The 14,886-nt window shown below is 40.8% G+C and overlaps 1 protein-coding gene across 1 annotated transcript in view; it reads right to left on the bottom strand.

Moving 5' to 3' along the window:
* Positions 1-7,085, bottom strand: part of PRKCH (protein kinase C eta) — a 104,307-nt gene extending 97,222 nt beyond the window's left edge. Inside the window, exon 1 of the mRNA XM_083370223.1 lies at positions 6,564-7,085. Within this exon, the coding sequence (XP_083226349.1) occupies positions 6,564-6,923 (360 nt within the window). The 5' untranslated portion in view covers positions 6,924-7,085. The remainder of the gene's footprint in view (positions 1-6,563) is intronic.
* Positions 7,086-14,886: the final 7,801 nt, after the last annotated feature.

Genomic DNA, 14,886 nt, shown 5'->3' with positions numbered 1-14,886 from the left:
ATTATTGGACTGCTGAAGTAGGACTGAAGAAACCTTCAATCTGTTCCAAAGGTACTTTTGGGACGAGGAAACAAGGAAACAAGGCCTAACAATTTATTAAGTGTATTTATCTTATTCTCTGACAATAAGGTCAAATTATTACTACTTGGCATGCCTTGGTGATACCAGCTGGATTTTTAGCAAATATGGTCTCAGCCCAACTGGAGGGCACCAGACTAGGAAAAGCCTAATTGAGATTTGAAGAGAATCTCAAGAACATCTACCCCTAGAACCTTAACCAAATGGAAGCTGTGTATCAAAATAGGTAAAAAATAATTTCCTGAATGTGACCAAGGTAAATTACAGAAGGTGAACTTTTAAATATCTCACCCTCAGGCCATCTGATTGTGTGAAGAAATGGAAAAGAAACTAAGAGAAGCCCCTGATATCCATTCCAGTTGAGGTCTTTCATGACCGATTGTTTATCGGTGTTCTTTAGCCCAAATATGCACAACCTAATGACCCATTAGTATTGTTGAATACAATAAAAGGGAAAGAAAAGGATACTTGGAAAGAAATGGAAAATGCTTAGCAAATTGTTTAACACTAAGCACGGAGTAAGTCAAGGAGATATGATGTCCAGTTGGTTGTTTTAACGTTTTTATGGAAGAATCTATACAGAACACTTCTGGTGATACGGAAAATGTGCTGATTCAGAATGTGAATGTACATGTACTTTTATGTTGGCTGAAAGTAGAAATGATTTGAATAAAATGTAAGCACCCTTGTCCTAGTTGGTTATAATTGATATAGAGAATGGAGTCAACAATTGAAAATTATACATAAAAAGTAAAAAAGAAACAGAGAAAGTTTCTATACCTTGATAGAAAGTTTACTAAAAACTGGAGAAATTTTATAATATGCAAACACTTGTGGAAAGATAATAAGTGATCTGCTGTAAGAAATGAATGCTTGTTGAAAGAAGCCAAAATAACCATCCAAGAAGGAGCTTCCACCCTCCTTGTTATATGGAAGCAAGAGTTGGGTATGTCAGAAGAAATATAAAAGTACAATATAAAACATTAGGATTTTGTGTTGTAGTATAATAAAGAAGAGATAGGATGTGTGATAAAACAAGAGAGAATTAGTGAATGCTCAATTAATGTGAATTGAATACCAAAGAGACATGTGTATGAAAGAACTACATCTAGATAGTTTAGTCAAACAGAAAGAATAAATGAAGATGAAACTGCAAAATAAATATATGAAGGCAAAGTAAGTAGAGAAGAGAAAGACCAAGAATGTCTTAATTGGATGGAGCTGCGAAGATCCTCAAAAAGACCTTTTTTGTCTGCATACTCCCATCTCACAAGATCTTATAAGTATATAAAATCACTTTTTAATAATGAGGTGCTGTAGGATCTAAAGGATAGAGCTGTACAATTGACAACATATGACAGTTCACAAATTAGTTAAACTAAATAAAAAATCCAAAAGATGCAAGATAGTACTGATCTGTTACAATATTCAAAGAATTTATCAGGAAAAAATTATGATCCCAAGTGATTTGAAAGAAAGAAGTAGCTTCATGTACAACCTGCTATATCATAAAAGGTTGAAGTTTTATCCTATAGAGATAATAAAGAATAATGAGTTTGAGCTTAGAAAAAATAAACTGTATGTTCATGCAATTTCTGCCTAAAGCATTTACCAATGATTTAAGAGATAATCTAATCCCAAGCAAAGCTCTCTTCTTTTCCCCAAACACCTCAATTTCTGACAGTAATGTTAGCTATTTACAAAAGCTATTGAAGCGGTGGCTCAGTGGGTTGGGACGCTGAGCTTGTCGATCAGAAGGTCGGCAGTTTGGCGGGTCGAATCCCGAGTGCCGCGTAACAGAGTGAGCGCCTGTTACTCGTCCCAGCTTCTGCCAACCTAGCAGTTCAAAAGCACGTAAAAATGCAAGTAGAAAAATAGGGACCACTACGGTGGGAAGGTAACAGCGTTCCATGCGCCTTTGGCGTCTAGTCATGCCGGCCACATGACCATGGAGACGTCCTCGGACAAGCGCTGGCTCTTCGGCTTTGAAACGGAGATGAGCACCGGCCCCTAGAGTCGGAAATGACTAGCACGTATGTGCGGGGGAACCTTTACCTTTACCTAAAGCTATTGAAGAGATGATACATCCACTTCTTTTCCCCACTCAGGTACAGTAACGTCTTCTCTCTCCTCTCTGCTTTGGATTGACCGTTCTACCTGATCTCACAGGACTTCGAATATTTTTCACTGTGTAAACACAGTCCTGATCTCCCTGCTTTGCACCAGAAGTATAAATGTCTGTAGGACAACCTAACTGAGGGAGCAATATATGAGCTAGTCTTTACGCCACACAGAGTCACTTGGGATAGTGAGATGGGTGGCATATAAATTAAACAAAGTTTTACTGCCAGATAGATACTGTACAACCAACAGGCAACTTGTAGGAGGGAAAGCAAAAAAAAGAAGGGCTCGAATTTGGAATTGTGGAAAGCTTGTCCTGGGGGACCTTCATCAAGCTTATTTTTTTTTAATGTGTACAGTGTGGGATCATTCCCAAAATCTTACTCTTTCATCAGAAAACAAAATTTACAATATGAGGAATACTTCAAATAAATAACATGTACATGAGAACTACTCTGTTTTAATTTTGGGGTCTTTTAAGCATAATTATTATAGTTTGTAAAAAAATATTTGTGGTTGTTATTTTACTTAAACTCAGAACCAAGAAATATATTTGTACGTATGAAGATCAACTTCTCCAGCACCCTACCTCTGATGTTTAAGTCTAGCATTCCTGCCTTAGCATGCAGACATAAAGGATTCTCCTTAGGTTTGATGCTGTTTGATAAACTTGTTCATCTGACAAAACAACTAACCCAGCCTTTTCCAAGTTAGGATTTTATGTAGACATCTTGGATTATAAATTCTTTGACCTCAAGCCAGGTGGTTGGAAACTACGATCATTGTAGACCAGGATACCTATCTTTGGAAAGGCATTTAAGATTACTATTAATAGTGGCAAATTGCAAGGATTAACTGTGTGCTGTGTGACGAAGCCCTCCATTTTGTACATCCTTGGTGGAGCAGTGGGCTAATGCCTCCTTAAGTAACACCAGCTGCCTGCAATTAGTGCAGGTTCGCATCCCACCAGGCTCAAGGTTGACTCAGCCTTCCATCCTCCCGAGGTAGGTAAAATGAGGACCCAGATTGTTGGGGGCAATTAAGCTGACTTTGTAATAATGCCGCTTGGGGTGTGTGTGAAAGCCCTAATAAGCAGGCATATACATAGAATGAAGGCTACTGCTAAGCTTGTAAGCCGCCCTGAGTCTTCGGAGAAGGGCGGGATATAAATGGGATTAAAATAAAATAAATAAATAAATCCTGAACTGATCAATAATTTCCCTATTATTCCCTACCCACCTTGGCATTCATGGCCATAGTTGCAGTATGATTCATTTATCCCATTTATATCATGGGTATTAATTTCAACAGTAAAATATAGAGTTTGTACATTCATCTGAGGCTGAATTAAGACCACTTCTGCCATTGGTGGGGAATTTGTGTGTCTGTAGGTGTATGTATGTGGGTACATGCACTGGAAGAAAGATGGGAGAGTCAGAATTAGCACTGAGACTGGAGAACGGATTCCACAAGAGTTGTGACAAGTGTTACATTAAATGGCAAGGACTCATGAACTGGAATAAAGAATTATCCACAGTGTAAGTAACATAAGGATGCTGAACAGAGGTAATTAATCCTGAAATAATTATTATAGAATGTAGAGGTTGCAAGAGACTTTTAGGTCATCTAGTCCATTCCCTATTCAATGCAGGAATACTCTAACTAACCTCTAACTGACAGGTGGCTATCCAGATCCTATTTGAAAAACTCCAGCAAGAAGGAATTCACCACTATATGGACAGTTTCACCACTTAACTTCATCCAACTCCTCCTAATGTTTAGCCTGAATCTTTCCTCTACTAATCATGAAGACAAAAGGGACTTCATGAACAGGTCCAACAAGTTAGCAACCTGAATGGACCTGACTTACCTTTTAGCTTTTTGGATTTTTTCCCCAGTCTAGTTCACAGCCCCAGGATTTTCTAATGGTGTCCATCCATGTACTAACTAGTGAGTGGATGCTTAACTTGGTCACCTGGGTACTGCCACATAGTTGGGAACTATGACATAGGAATAAATAAGAGAGACAATACACATTTACACATGTGTAAATAACACATGTTATTGCTTATTAGAATTTACAGACAACTAGCAAAGTTTTCCATAGCCATTATGGTAATGGATTCCCTCTGTAAGGGGGAATCTATGATCGATTTCAGAATCTTCCTGTAATATATAGTTCATTCTCAGGCTTAGCTGACTTTAGCAGCCGCATATTTGAGCAACGGAGCAAAAAAGAGGAGAAAACTATGCACCCATAATAGGCCTTTGGGGTCCACAGAGTGGTTGCCCATTTCTGATTTAGAAATATTTCCCTTTGAATGGAGGAAGCAAATCTCCCTTGACTTGGCTGTGATCAGATCACAGGCACCATCTTTATTTAAAGTTGGAGCAGAAGACTGATTTTGAAGGATCACATTCCCCAATGCCAAAAATGGGCATGGCCATTGTTTTTCTCTCATTCTCCTAGCCCAGCTGACCCATTTTTGCCAGAATCACAATGGTTTGCCATGGACTTATGAAATAGGTCTGAGGGTTGTAGGTTTCCAACTCTGGGTGTACAAGCCTCATACAATCAATGTGACAAAAGGAAAGAGGGACGGAAGAGGAAATTTCTATAGTAGGCTCAATCCTGGAATCTAGATTAGAAGTGATCTTATTTTATTATTTATTTTCCATATTTATTACTTTTATAAACAACTAAAGGTGGCGAACCTATCCAACACACCTTTCTTCTCCTATTTTCTCTACAGCATCAAGTCTGTGAGGTGGATTTGGCTGAGAGAGAGTGACTGGCCCAAAGTCATCCAGCTGGCTTTCATGGCTAAGTCAAAATTACAGGACTTCTAGTCCAACCCCCTGACTTATGAAAAAAAAATCCTCCTAGTACCCCAGACAAAATACTGCCCCAAAACCCTCCAGTGATGAAGGACCTATGATTTCAGGAAACAGACTGTTCCACTGCTTAATAGATCTCAATGGTTCTTGCATGACAAATTGCACTATGCTTTGTTTTTAGAGAATGGCTGATGAGTGTCTTTTCCCTCACAAGATTTTAATTGCTAGACAACTTCCCAAGGTTTCCAAGGAAAGACAACTTTCCCAAGGAAAGAGGTTTCTAGTCTCTTTCCTACATTTCCTATTAGTGGCAGAATCAGTAGGCAATGCATCTGTAGTTGCAATACACAAACATAAGCATCTGTAGTTGTAATACACAAACATACTACCTCACCTCTTTGGACATGCAACTTACCATTTTAAATAACTATTTTGCTTAATGAGGTATGGGCAAGGGAGAGGAGGGAAAAGCATGAAATCTGCTTAGAAGTCAAAAATATTGGATTTATTTCATGGTGGATAGCATAGTCCAGTTCAACAGTCTTGCAGAGACTTGACACCTGTCTCTAAAAAAGTTGAAAATAAAAATACACTATATTTCATATTTCAAGATCAGCCATACACTGGCCTATGAAGAAACTGAAGAACTAATGCTGTGGGCCAATGCTGAGCAAAATATTATCTTCAAGAAATTAGCAGGATTAAGAGCAAGAGTAATAAATGTTTCTTGGAACACATAATTAGATTATGTAATTTATTGCTATAATTTCCAAATGGCCTTGAAAAATAAGAAATAAACACAACTACCTATAGTGCAATCTTGGAAAACAGAAGAAGTTTCTAAACTTATAGATATCAAATTTGTTAGAGATCAACAGAATTTGATTCTGTAAAATAATTTTACAGAAAATGATAATTATCTAATAATTTTTAGAATAATGCATTCTGAGAGGATTCACATTTTTTCCTCTTATAGAGTCATGTTTATATTTTTCTATATTTCCTTTTTACATAAATGTATGCATTTTCATTTATTTTGTCAATAAGAATTAATTAAATTTATATGGCCACCCATCTCACATATGGAGATTCCAGGTGGCAAACAGGATTAAATAAATCAATTACGTAAATAATAAGTATATCTGCAGTTATTAGCCAGATACACTTTGAAAATCACATGCCAGATGATAAATAGGAAAGGGCTATCTTATTAATCATCCTATGCTTATGAACTTCTCCAAATCCAGATAAGCATACTGGACTAGATGCACTTCCGGTAACATTCATATTATTAAAAAGAAGAAATAGAATGATAAATCATGGATCCCAATAATAAAGTTTTAGGTTCCCCAAAGATGAGGGCTTGGTATGTCCTCCGGCCTTGCAGAATAACTTTGATTCATCTCCCAAATCACACAATCTGCACAGGCAGACCAAGAGGATGCAACACCCATATTTATGCTGCACACCAGCCCAGGTGAACACTCCATGGGAGTTCCTGTTCCCAAAGAGAGTCAGCTACTTACCCATCCTTCAAAGCTGTCAGAAGACCCTGTGCCATGAAGCAGATCGTGGAAGGGCACGGTGCAATTGGCCACAAAGTCATCGTAGCCAATCGGAGTGCCATGGAAGACTGCCAACTCCAGCTGGCGCCCATCGGTGACAGGAGCAGAAAACTCCTCATTGTAAGTAGGTTTGTTAGTCTTCTGCTTGGTGCTGGTTTGTCCCACTCGTACCTGATCCACACTCACTGTGATGTAAGGGTCCAGCACTTGGTATCCCTTTTTGAACAGTGAATGCCGGAGTGACCAGCGGGTGGGCTGGAGCCCCACAGCCTCCCCAATGCGCACCTTCATGTACCCATTAAACTTCATCCCTCCGGACATGGCAGGACCCGGCTAAGCTGAGACGAGGCGGCTTCTTCCCTCTCAAATAGGAAACTTCAGCTTGGGGCACTCCCGAGTCCCAGCTGACTTGGGACACTATAGTCCTCAGGGGTCGGGGCAGCCCAGGGCCCCCGGTCTCCGGGCCATGTTGGTGCGTTCACACACACACACACACACACACACACACACACACAAACACACACACACACACACACACACACAGCCCAACTCAGTTCCTTTCTGCCTTCGGAGCCGGGAAGGAAACGGGCCAAGCTGCTGAATCACTTCACTCGCTGCTTTCTTCGCCTCTGGCGAGAGCTGCTGGGATCAGGGATCCAGAACACAAAGGAGAGACGGTGGGGAGCAAGCCATTCTTTCAGAACCGCCTCAACTCCCGCCAGGCCCCGAAGTGGCTGCCGGCCCTCCCTCGAGCAACCGAAAAGCCTCTCCTTCTCTCCGGCTCGGGGGCTTCGGTTTCCTCCCGCCTCGTTCCTCTCGCTCGCTCCTCCAGCCCAGGAAGAAACTGCCTCAAAGAAAGCGGCAGGGTGGCTTTTCCTGTCGGCGCAGCTCCTCCGAAGTGCCCGTTCACCCACACAGCCGCCTGCGGTTCAGGTCCTCTGGCTCTGCCTGCCTGCCTGCCTGCCTGCTTCCGTTCCTGGCTGTTTCAGAGCAGCTTCGGCTGAGAAAAAGAGGCAAATAGTTATTAAAGGAGGGAGATACCTGAGGGATGAGGCTGAAGAAGGGGAGGGTCAAGAGGCGGGACTTCCCAGCCGTCCTGCAGAGACTTGCTCCGAGCCGCGGAGACAGCCGTGGGCCGCCGCCGCCCAGCGCTCCTCTTTGAAGGCGCTCCTCAATCTTGAATCCGCAGCACAAACCCTCCTTTTTTAAATGTCCCCAATAGAAGAGAAGATCTGTAGCTCAAGATTGCAAATAAGGAGTCCTTGGTGCTCTCTGAACTTGGTGGTCTACTTGCCGACGTTTTATTAGCCGACTAGGTAACAACATCAGACATTTACCTAGTCAGATAATGAAAGGTCTGCAAGCAAACCACCAAACTCGGACTCCACAATTTTTAAATGTTTTTTTCTGGTCTCAGATCTTCACTGGGCAGCCCCATCCGCCGAGTTTTACCTTCAGATTTCCCCCAAAAGGCGACTCCCAAAGTCACATTTTAATCTCTACAGGCAATTTCCTTCTTTGGAGAACCTCAGCTGGAAAATCCACTTCTTACCATCCTCAGGTCCAGCCCAAACAAATTAGTATCTAGTCAGAGGACAGGAGTGGCCACAAAGACAGGATGATAGGATTTCTCTGATCTATTTTGAAGCTCAACCCACGTGGAGTTGACTCTTGTTTTTGTTCTACCTTTCAAAGAAAAGTATTTCAATTGTATCTTTCACTGTTTTCTAGACAATTTTTTACACTATTGGTACGATATGGAGGGACAGCATATTCATGTCTCTTAAAATTTTAACTCCAAGTTAATGAGCAGAGATACTACTGCTTTGGAATGAGGTCTACTTCACTGACAGAGTTCACACTATGCTAAGCCATGGTTTGCTGAACAAGCCATGGTAGTTATGGTCACACATATCAAGTTGCGATCACATAATATCCAAGCCAAAACTAAAAGTATTGCAAGCAGCAGCCATCTACTTATGTGGTGGCCAAGAGTCAACAAAACTTGATGGTCAACAAAACTTGATAATCGTCATAATCGAGCCAATACATGGCTAACTCATTTGCCTCCCAGACCACCTTTCCCATCAGACAGTCAAAATTTGGGGGGTAAAACAGCTACTTTGAGAACTAGTTTGCTGTAGCATATAAGCTGCTGACTTACAAAGTCTACAGGTACATTTCCAAAAAAAAAATGGAATAGAAACTACTGGGGAAGGCTGATAATTAACAAGATCAACAGATTGGAAAGGGTGGTTTCATCCTTTCCTCCATTATTGGACTTTGAGGGGAAAAAACCCCTATTCCTTGAATCTATTATTTGCATTAGGAGAAAATCCTCTGTTATGATCAGTATAATTTAACCTAATTTAACAATTTCTTTAGGATTTTTAGAAGTTTCCTTTTCCCCTGCCATAGTGAGAATATGTATAGCTTAAGACTGAGTTGTTGGGTCCTTAGCATTCTCTTAGCTTGTTTCTCTTCCTGAAGATATTTATTACCAGTCTAGATAGCATTGTTAGTGCATGGGGGAGTAGAGTCAGCTGGCTGTTTTTATGTATTGTAGCTTGGCCTACCAGCTTTGATGAGTTATGTGAGCTTAGACAAACATTCTTCCTCATCATACAGCTATTAACCTACAACCAGATAAGCAGAAATTATCACCAGATATTAGAACAATCACAGAAGAAACAACGCCCCACCCAAAAAGCTATGAAGAAAACAAGAATAAAATTATCAGTTATGAATTAGTAAAAAAAGCTCCACCATCACTCCGCCCCCATCCACTGATGATGCTTCATAGTCTAGTAATGAAATGTCTCTGTGAAAAGAAGCAAGCTGTTTTTCCTTTGTTATTACTAAGTTAGTGAATAAAAAAAGGAAAAATTAACCAAAGTATTACGGTTCCACAATCTGAATATTCTTCTAATATAGAATTGGAAAATTATAGCCATTTGTTTCTGAAATACCGCTCCCAATATACCCAACCAATATATCCAATGAATTACCTAATCTTTTCAAGACTGGATTGCTGTAATACAATGTTCATGTGACTATCCATGAAGACAGTTCAAAAGTTTTGGCTGGCTCCAAAAGTGAATGTCCTTATTGTATAATTTCACATTCCAACATTAACCTTCCACAATTAGGCCACAATTCCTATAATGCCAAAAGCAAACGGAATTATCATATAATATGGATAGAAGATATTAGGTTGATATTATGGTTCCAAGTTACTTCTCAGGCTAGACAATTGGCCCAATTTGACCAATAGTGTATTAGCTAATTGTCTGCAAATACTAGGCCCATGGACCATTTGTACAGTTTATCATGTCTTTTAGTATATGAAGACAATCAGCCAAAGTAACACTGGATGTTCTCCATTAGTGGCAATAACTTTTCCATAAAAAGATCCCCAGACAACCCTTTTTATTGGTTTTACAAAGGTAGTGATGATTACAATATTTGACTTTAATGAGCCTTCAGCTGTAATCATTAAGTTTCTTTCTTACTACATGGGTGAAATATCACATTGCAGAAGCAGGTTTCCTGCTTACAGGACATTTTCCCCCTCTCCTCTGCCTTGCAGCAATCCTCAGGAGCCTTCAAACCCTGCTGTGGGTGGTCTCCCAAACTTCCAGAGCACATTCTGAAGACAGGAGGAAAGGACTGACTCTTGGCCCAATCCTGCCTGCTGGAAGGTGAAAACCATTCTTGGATTCCACCCATTACATACAGGAATTTTTAATTTTCATAGGCTAGATTCATAACTTTTAGTAAACAAGTAGGGGAAATACAAATAAAACATAAATATTCAAAGTAAACAGTTCCATCTTTCATAATTCCTCTACTCAACCAATGTCCTGTAGTGCTTCTGAAAAAGATGGAAAGAATTTCATTGCACTATGAGTCTGTTCAAGGAAACTTTCAGAGCTTGGTTTAAAGTGTTTTGCAGAAGACCGCCAATCAATTAGAGTGTGCCTTTGAAAAAATAGGTGGGGAAAATGAGGATAACAGATTACGGTTAAACGTTAAAATGTAATGTGGGATTTTGTTTTTAAAAATCAGGTTCAGGCACATGCTGCAACTGATCTAATTCCCATCTTTTCCTGGAAGAAACCATAGCTTGTGAACAAATAGAAATTCCCAGGATATCGTGAGTTCCTAAGAATACAATAATGAGAGAAACAGCTGTAGGAGGAAACAGAAAGCACATGAGACATAAATAGTCAATGGCTATAGTAAAACTCAGTCAAGTTAGTTCCTGTTTTACCGAATTATGGTTTTACAGTACAGTAACTTTATTTTTAATCTTGACTTCTTCAATTTCACAAAATGTTCAATAGCTGCAGTGGTAGTTCCAGCCAAAGTCTTCTGTTCAGCGTTTCAGATAAGCAGATGTGACTTTTTTAGGACCATCTATTCTTTCTTCCCTAAACTCTTATTTTTTATTCTTTCCCCATCCTCAAGCAGAACATATTCAACCCTCAATGGGATTGTTTTGCAAGAAAGTTGCTCTGCCATTATCCTTTCTGTATCCAATCCTTTCCCAAGACTGTGGATAATCTCAAATGGTACTACTTTGGGCCTAAGTCATAGACTCAGTCCTGAAGTTTAAATGAAAACGAACAATAGGGAAAACTGTTTGTTTGTTTGTTTGTTTGTTTGTTTGTTTGTTTGTTTGTTGGATTTATATAGCTGCCCATTTCATGTGCATGTGACTCTAGGTAATGTACATAATTAAAACAAGACTAAACAATATATTTTATCCATTGAGCAGTTGAAAACAGTTAAAAGCAATCATGCTGAAGGAGTTTTCACATTACCAAAAACAACAACAGTGGAATTCCTAGGCCTGGGGCTTTCAAACTTCAATTCCCATAATCCTTCAGTCAACACAGCTACAGTACCAAATCCACCTCTTCTTGCTGAAGCAGCGTTAAGCAAGTCTCTGCCTGTGGGATTTTGCAGTGTAGACATAACTGAATCTTTTCTCTCTTTAAAATAAAAAGGGAAACCTTTCCTACACATACAAAGCCAGCACTTCAAAAGAGATAGATGAAACCTAGCTTTTTACTCCCACAAACATTGCATTGGAATTCATTATTAAATGTGATTTTATAATGTTCAATCTATCATTTTACAACAGCACTGAAGCTTTCTTACAGTATTAATCAGTTATGCAAATAACAGACAAAAAGTCACATTATAAAGGCTATCATTTGCTTTTTTCTATTAATAAACATGCTAGCTGTTATATTTAATGAACTGTGTTAATTACATTCAGTTATTCTTAATTTGCTGAAGTTTTTTTCAGAAAAAAATAGAGATAACTTACCTTTTCAATTTGATGAAAACTTGTGTGTGTGTGTGTGAGAGAGAGAGAGAGAGGGAGGGAGGGAGGGAAGGGAGGGAGAGAGAGAATGTGTATGTATGAGTGTGTGCATATTTTGGAGAGGTAGATTCTAGACATTGGATTCTTAATGTAATGCTCAATAGGCTTTATTGCTCATTTGATTTTATTTGCCTAATATTTGTTAATCTTTTCAAATGTGAATAATGATGATAGATAGATAGATAGATAGATAGATAGATAGATAGATAGATAGATAGATAGATAGATAGATAGAAGCATCCTGGAGAAAAAAGTGCCAGTCTCTTGCATCATATTTCTTTCCAAGAATATTTCAAACTTTCAAGTAGGGCTTAGAAGATTCTTAGAAAACAAAAATGGCAATAGTATCACAATGTGTCTCTCTGCCCAGAACAAATATAATTTAATTAAATTAAACTTTGGAGATCATGTGGGAGGCATTAGAAGGAGCAGCAGAGTCTAACATCTCTAATTTGACTTCTGAGAATAGTGCTTAATAATTTGCTATGCTGTCCATGGAAGCCATTTTGTGGAGTATACCCAAATCACCTACCAAGACTATGGACACCTGATTTAAGTCTATTAGACGACATCCATTCAAATCAGTAGTAGCTGATTCATCTATGGCTGCTCCCACAAGAGCATTTTTGTTCCCAGCACTGTCCAGGGCAGTATGATCCAAGACCCAATCCTCTGTACAAGCATACAACAATGGAGCAAGTACAAAAGGCGCAGAGTTGGGGTTGAGGTTGTGCTGGCCTTCCCACCCACCCGCATCCCAGATACCACACATGGATGCTGCTATCCATTTCCCAAGCTCCTTTTTAGTGCTTCAAACTGACTTGCATCATCTTCACTTCAGCTGACATTGAAACCCTGAGCCCATGCTCAGGTTGATCAGTAACCATCAGAAGAGGGCAAGGAGTGGCAGTAGAGACCATAGTCATTAATGACCCCATTGAGGAGAACAGGAGGCATTCTTGACTTGGTGATGTAACCAATAAACACCAGAGTTAGCCTGCAAGGAGGAACGTAAGCATAGCAGCCAAAACAACAGGAGCACCCAAGCCAAAATAGAAGTGGGAAATATGATTTTATAACCACGGCAGGAAAACATGTCCAGAGTTGCATTTATGAGTACAGAGCAATGTTACCATTTGTACCCTCCAATATGGTTCTGGCAGTAAAACAATGGGGCAGTGAACAGAGAGATTCCTAGTCTGCAACTGTGCACTTGTCATTTTAAGCCATAGCAATATCAGTAGCACTTAGACTTATAAGCCGGTTCACAGTCCTTTACATCCCTCTCTAAGCGGTTTACAGAATCAGCATATTGCCTCCAACAATCTGGGTCCTAGGATACCTATTTTATTTTACTGGGCTTTAATTGGGCTTTGATCATATATTTTATTGTACCCTGTTATGGAATGTTTAAAATGAAGTGGCATGAAATTGTTCAAACTAAAGAAATAAATAGCATGCATTTCAGCTCTAAGGACAATAAAGAGGCTAAATGGGCCAGCTCATTGCAAAATTATTGTCAGTTCTCCCAGGTAAACCAGACAGGAAACCTACTTAATTGTAAAGATACATTAAGAGAATCTTGCAAGTCTGAAGGCACAATTCTCCAACTGCCACTTTTAACATCCCGATCTTTTCTAAGTTTCCTTCTCTGACTACTAAGCCACCAGGAGCTCCTCCCTGTCTTGTCTGATTGTTTTCTAGACAGCATCTTTTTCCCTCATCCCCCAAGGTCATCCACACATTCCATTACAATTTTGGCAATGCCCTTAAACTAGGTATGATGGCTTCAGCCAACAAGCCATTTCTGTCGCATTTCTTTCCATGTTTATCAGCTGGTGATAGCAAGAGGGAGAGAAAGGAGGCATGGGCAGTGAGGTAGGGTGGTTTGGGCAGAAACAGGAGGAGTGGGGAAGAAAATGTCCTCTGGGAAGAAGGAGCACTCAGGCACTTTTGATGATTAGCAGCCAGATATTCTAACATGACATCTTGCTCAGGGCCCCTTCAAATATGGCAGTGTTACTAAGTAGATTTCAACTTCCCCACCCCCATCCAGATGGCTGGAGATCATAGGAGGTGAAACCTAACAGTTTAGCAAGGCATCACTCAGAAGACAGCTGGGGTGTAAATGATTTCGGTCTAAATCAGTTCTCGGTCAGCTTAAAGAAATGAGATAACTGTTTTTTGCCAAATAACAAAGACGAGGGTATATATTGGTTTGTCTGCGGCTGCTCGGGGCTGACGCCGGCGTTTTTTTTCCTGCTCCTCGGGCCTTTTGGGCCGCCTAGGCGTTCCCGGACTGGCCCCGGTTGTCGGGGTGGACGCCGGTGAATCTGCTCGGGCGGCGGCGATTTCGGGTGATGACGAAGGCGGTAATGGCGGCAATGATGGTGATGGCGGCAATGGCGGCAATGGCGTGGGCGGTGTCCCCGGCGCTGGTTGCGGTGGTGTCTGGGACGCGCCTGGCGCCGACGGCGGCCTGCGCTCGGCAGCAGCGGCGGCAATACGTGTTCGGCGGCGACGGCGAAGATGGTATGTTCTGGCTGTTTTTAGCGGCCCAACAGCTGATGAGACATTTCTGGGGCCTGCTTTTGGACTGCTTACGGCTACACCAGCGTTTCTTGGTCTGTGTGCCTGTTTGCCGGCGACTGACTTCGAGCTTTCTCGGCTTTTGGCCCTCTCGCCAGCGGTGGGATTTCCACGTTGCCCTATTTCGCCTTGGGCTGCTCTTTAGCGGCACTGTCGCCCTCAGGCCGTTTCGACGGTGGAAAGGGCGACTGTTAGTCATCTTGGCGGCGACGGCGTCTTCAGTCCATTCAGTGGCGGAGAAGATGACTGCGGATCATCATAATGGTACTAGGATGACGTGGTTCCCCCACCGCCTTTGGA

Source organism: Vipera ursinii (assembly GCF_947247035.1).
Source record: "Vipera ursinii genome assembly, chromosome: 1".
Taxonomy (NCBI): domain Eukaryota; kingdom Metazoa; phylum Chordata; class Lepidosauria; order Squamata; family Viperidae; genus Vipera; species Vipera ursinii.
The sequence above is the reverse complement of the archived record's forward strand: the minus strand, read 5'-3'. Positions and strand labels throughout refer to the sequence as shown.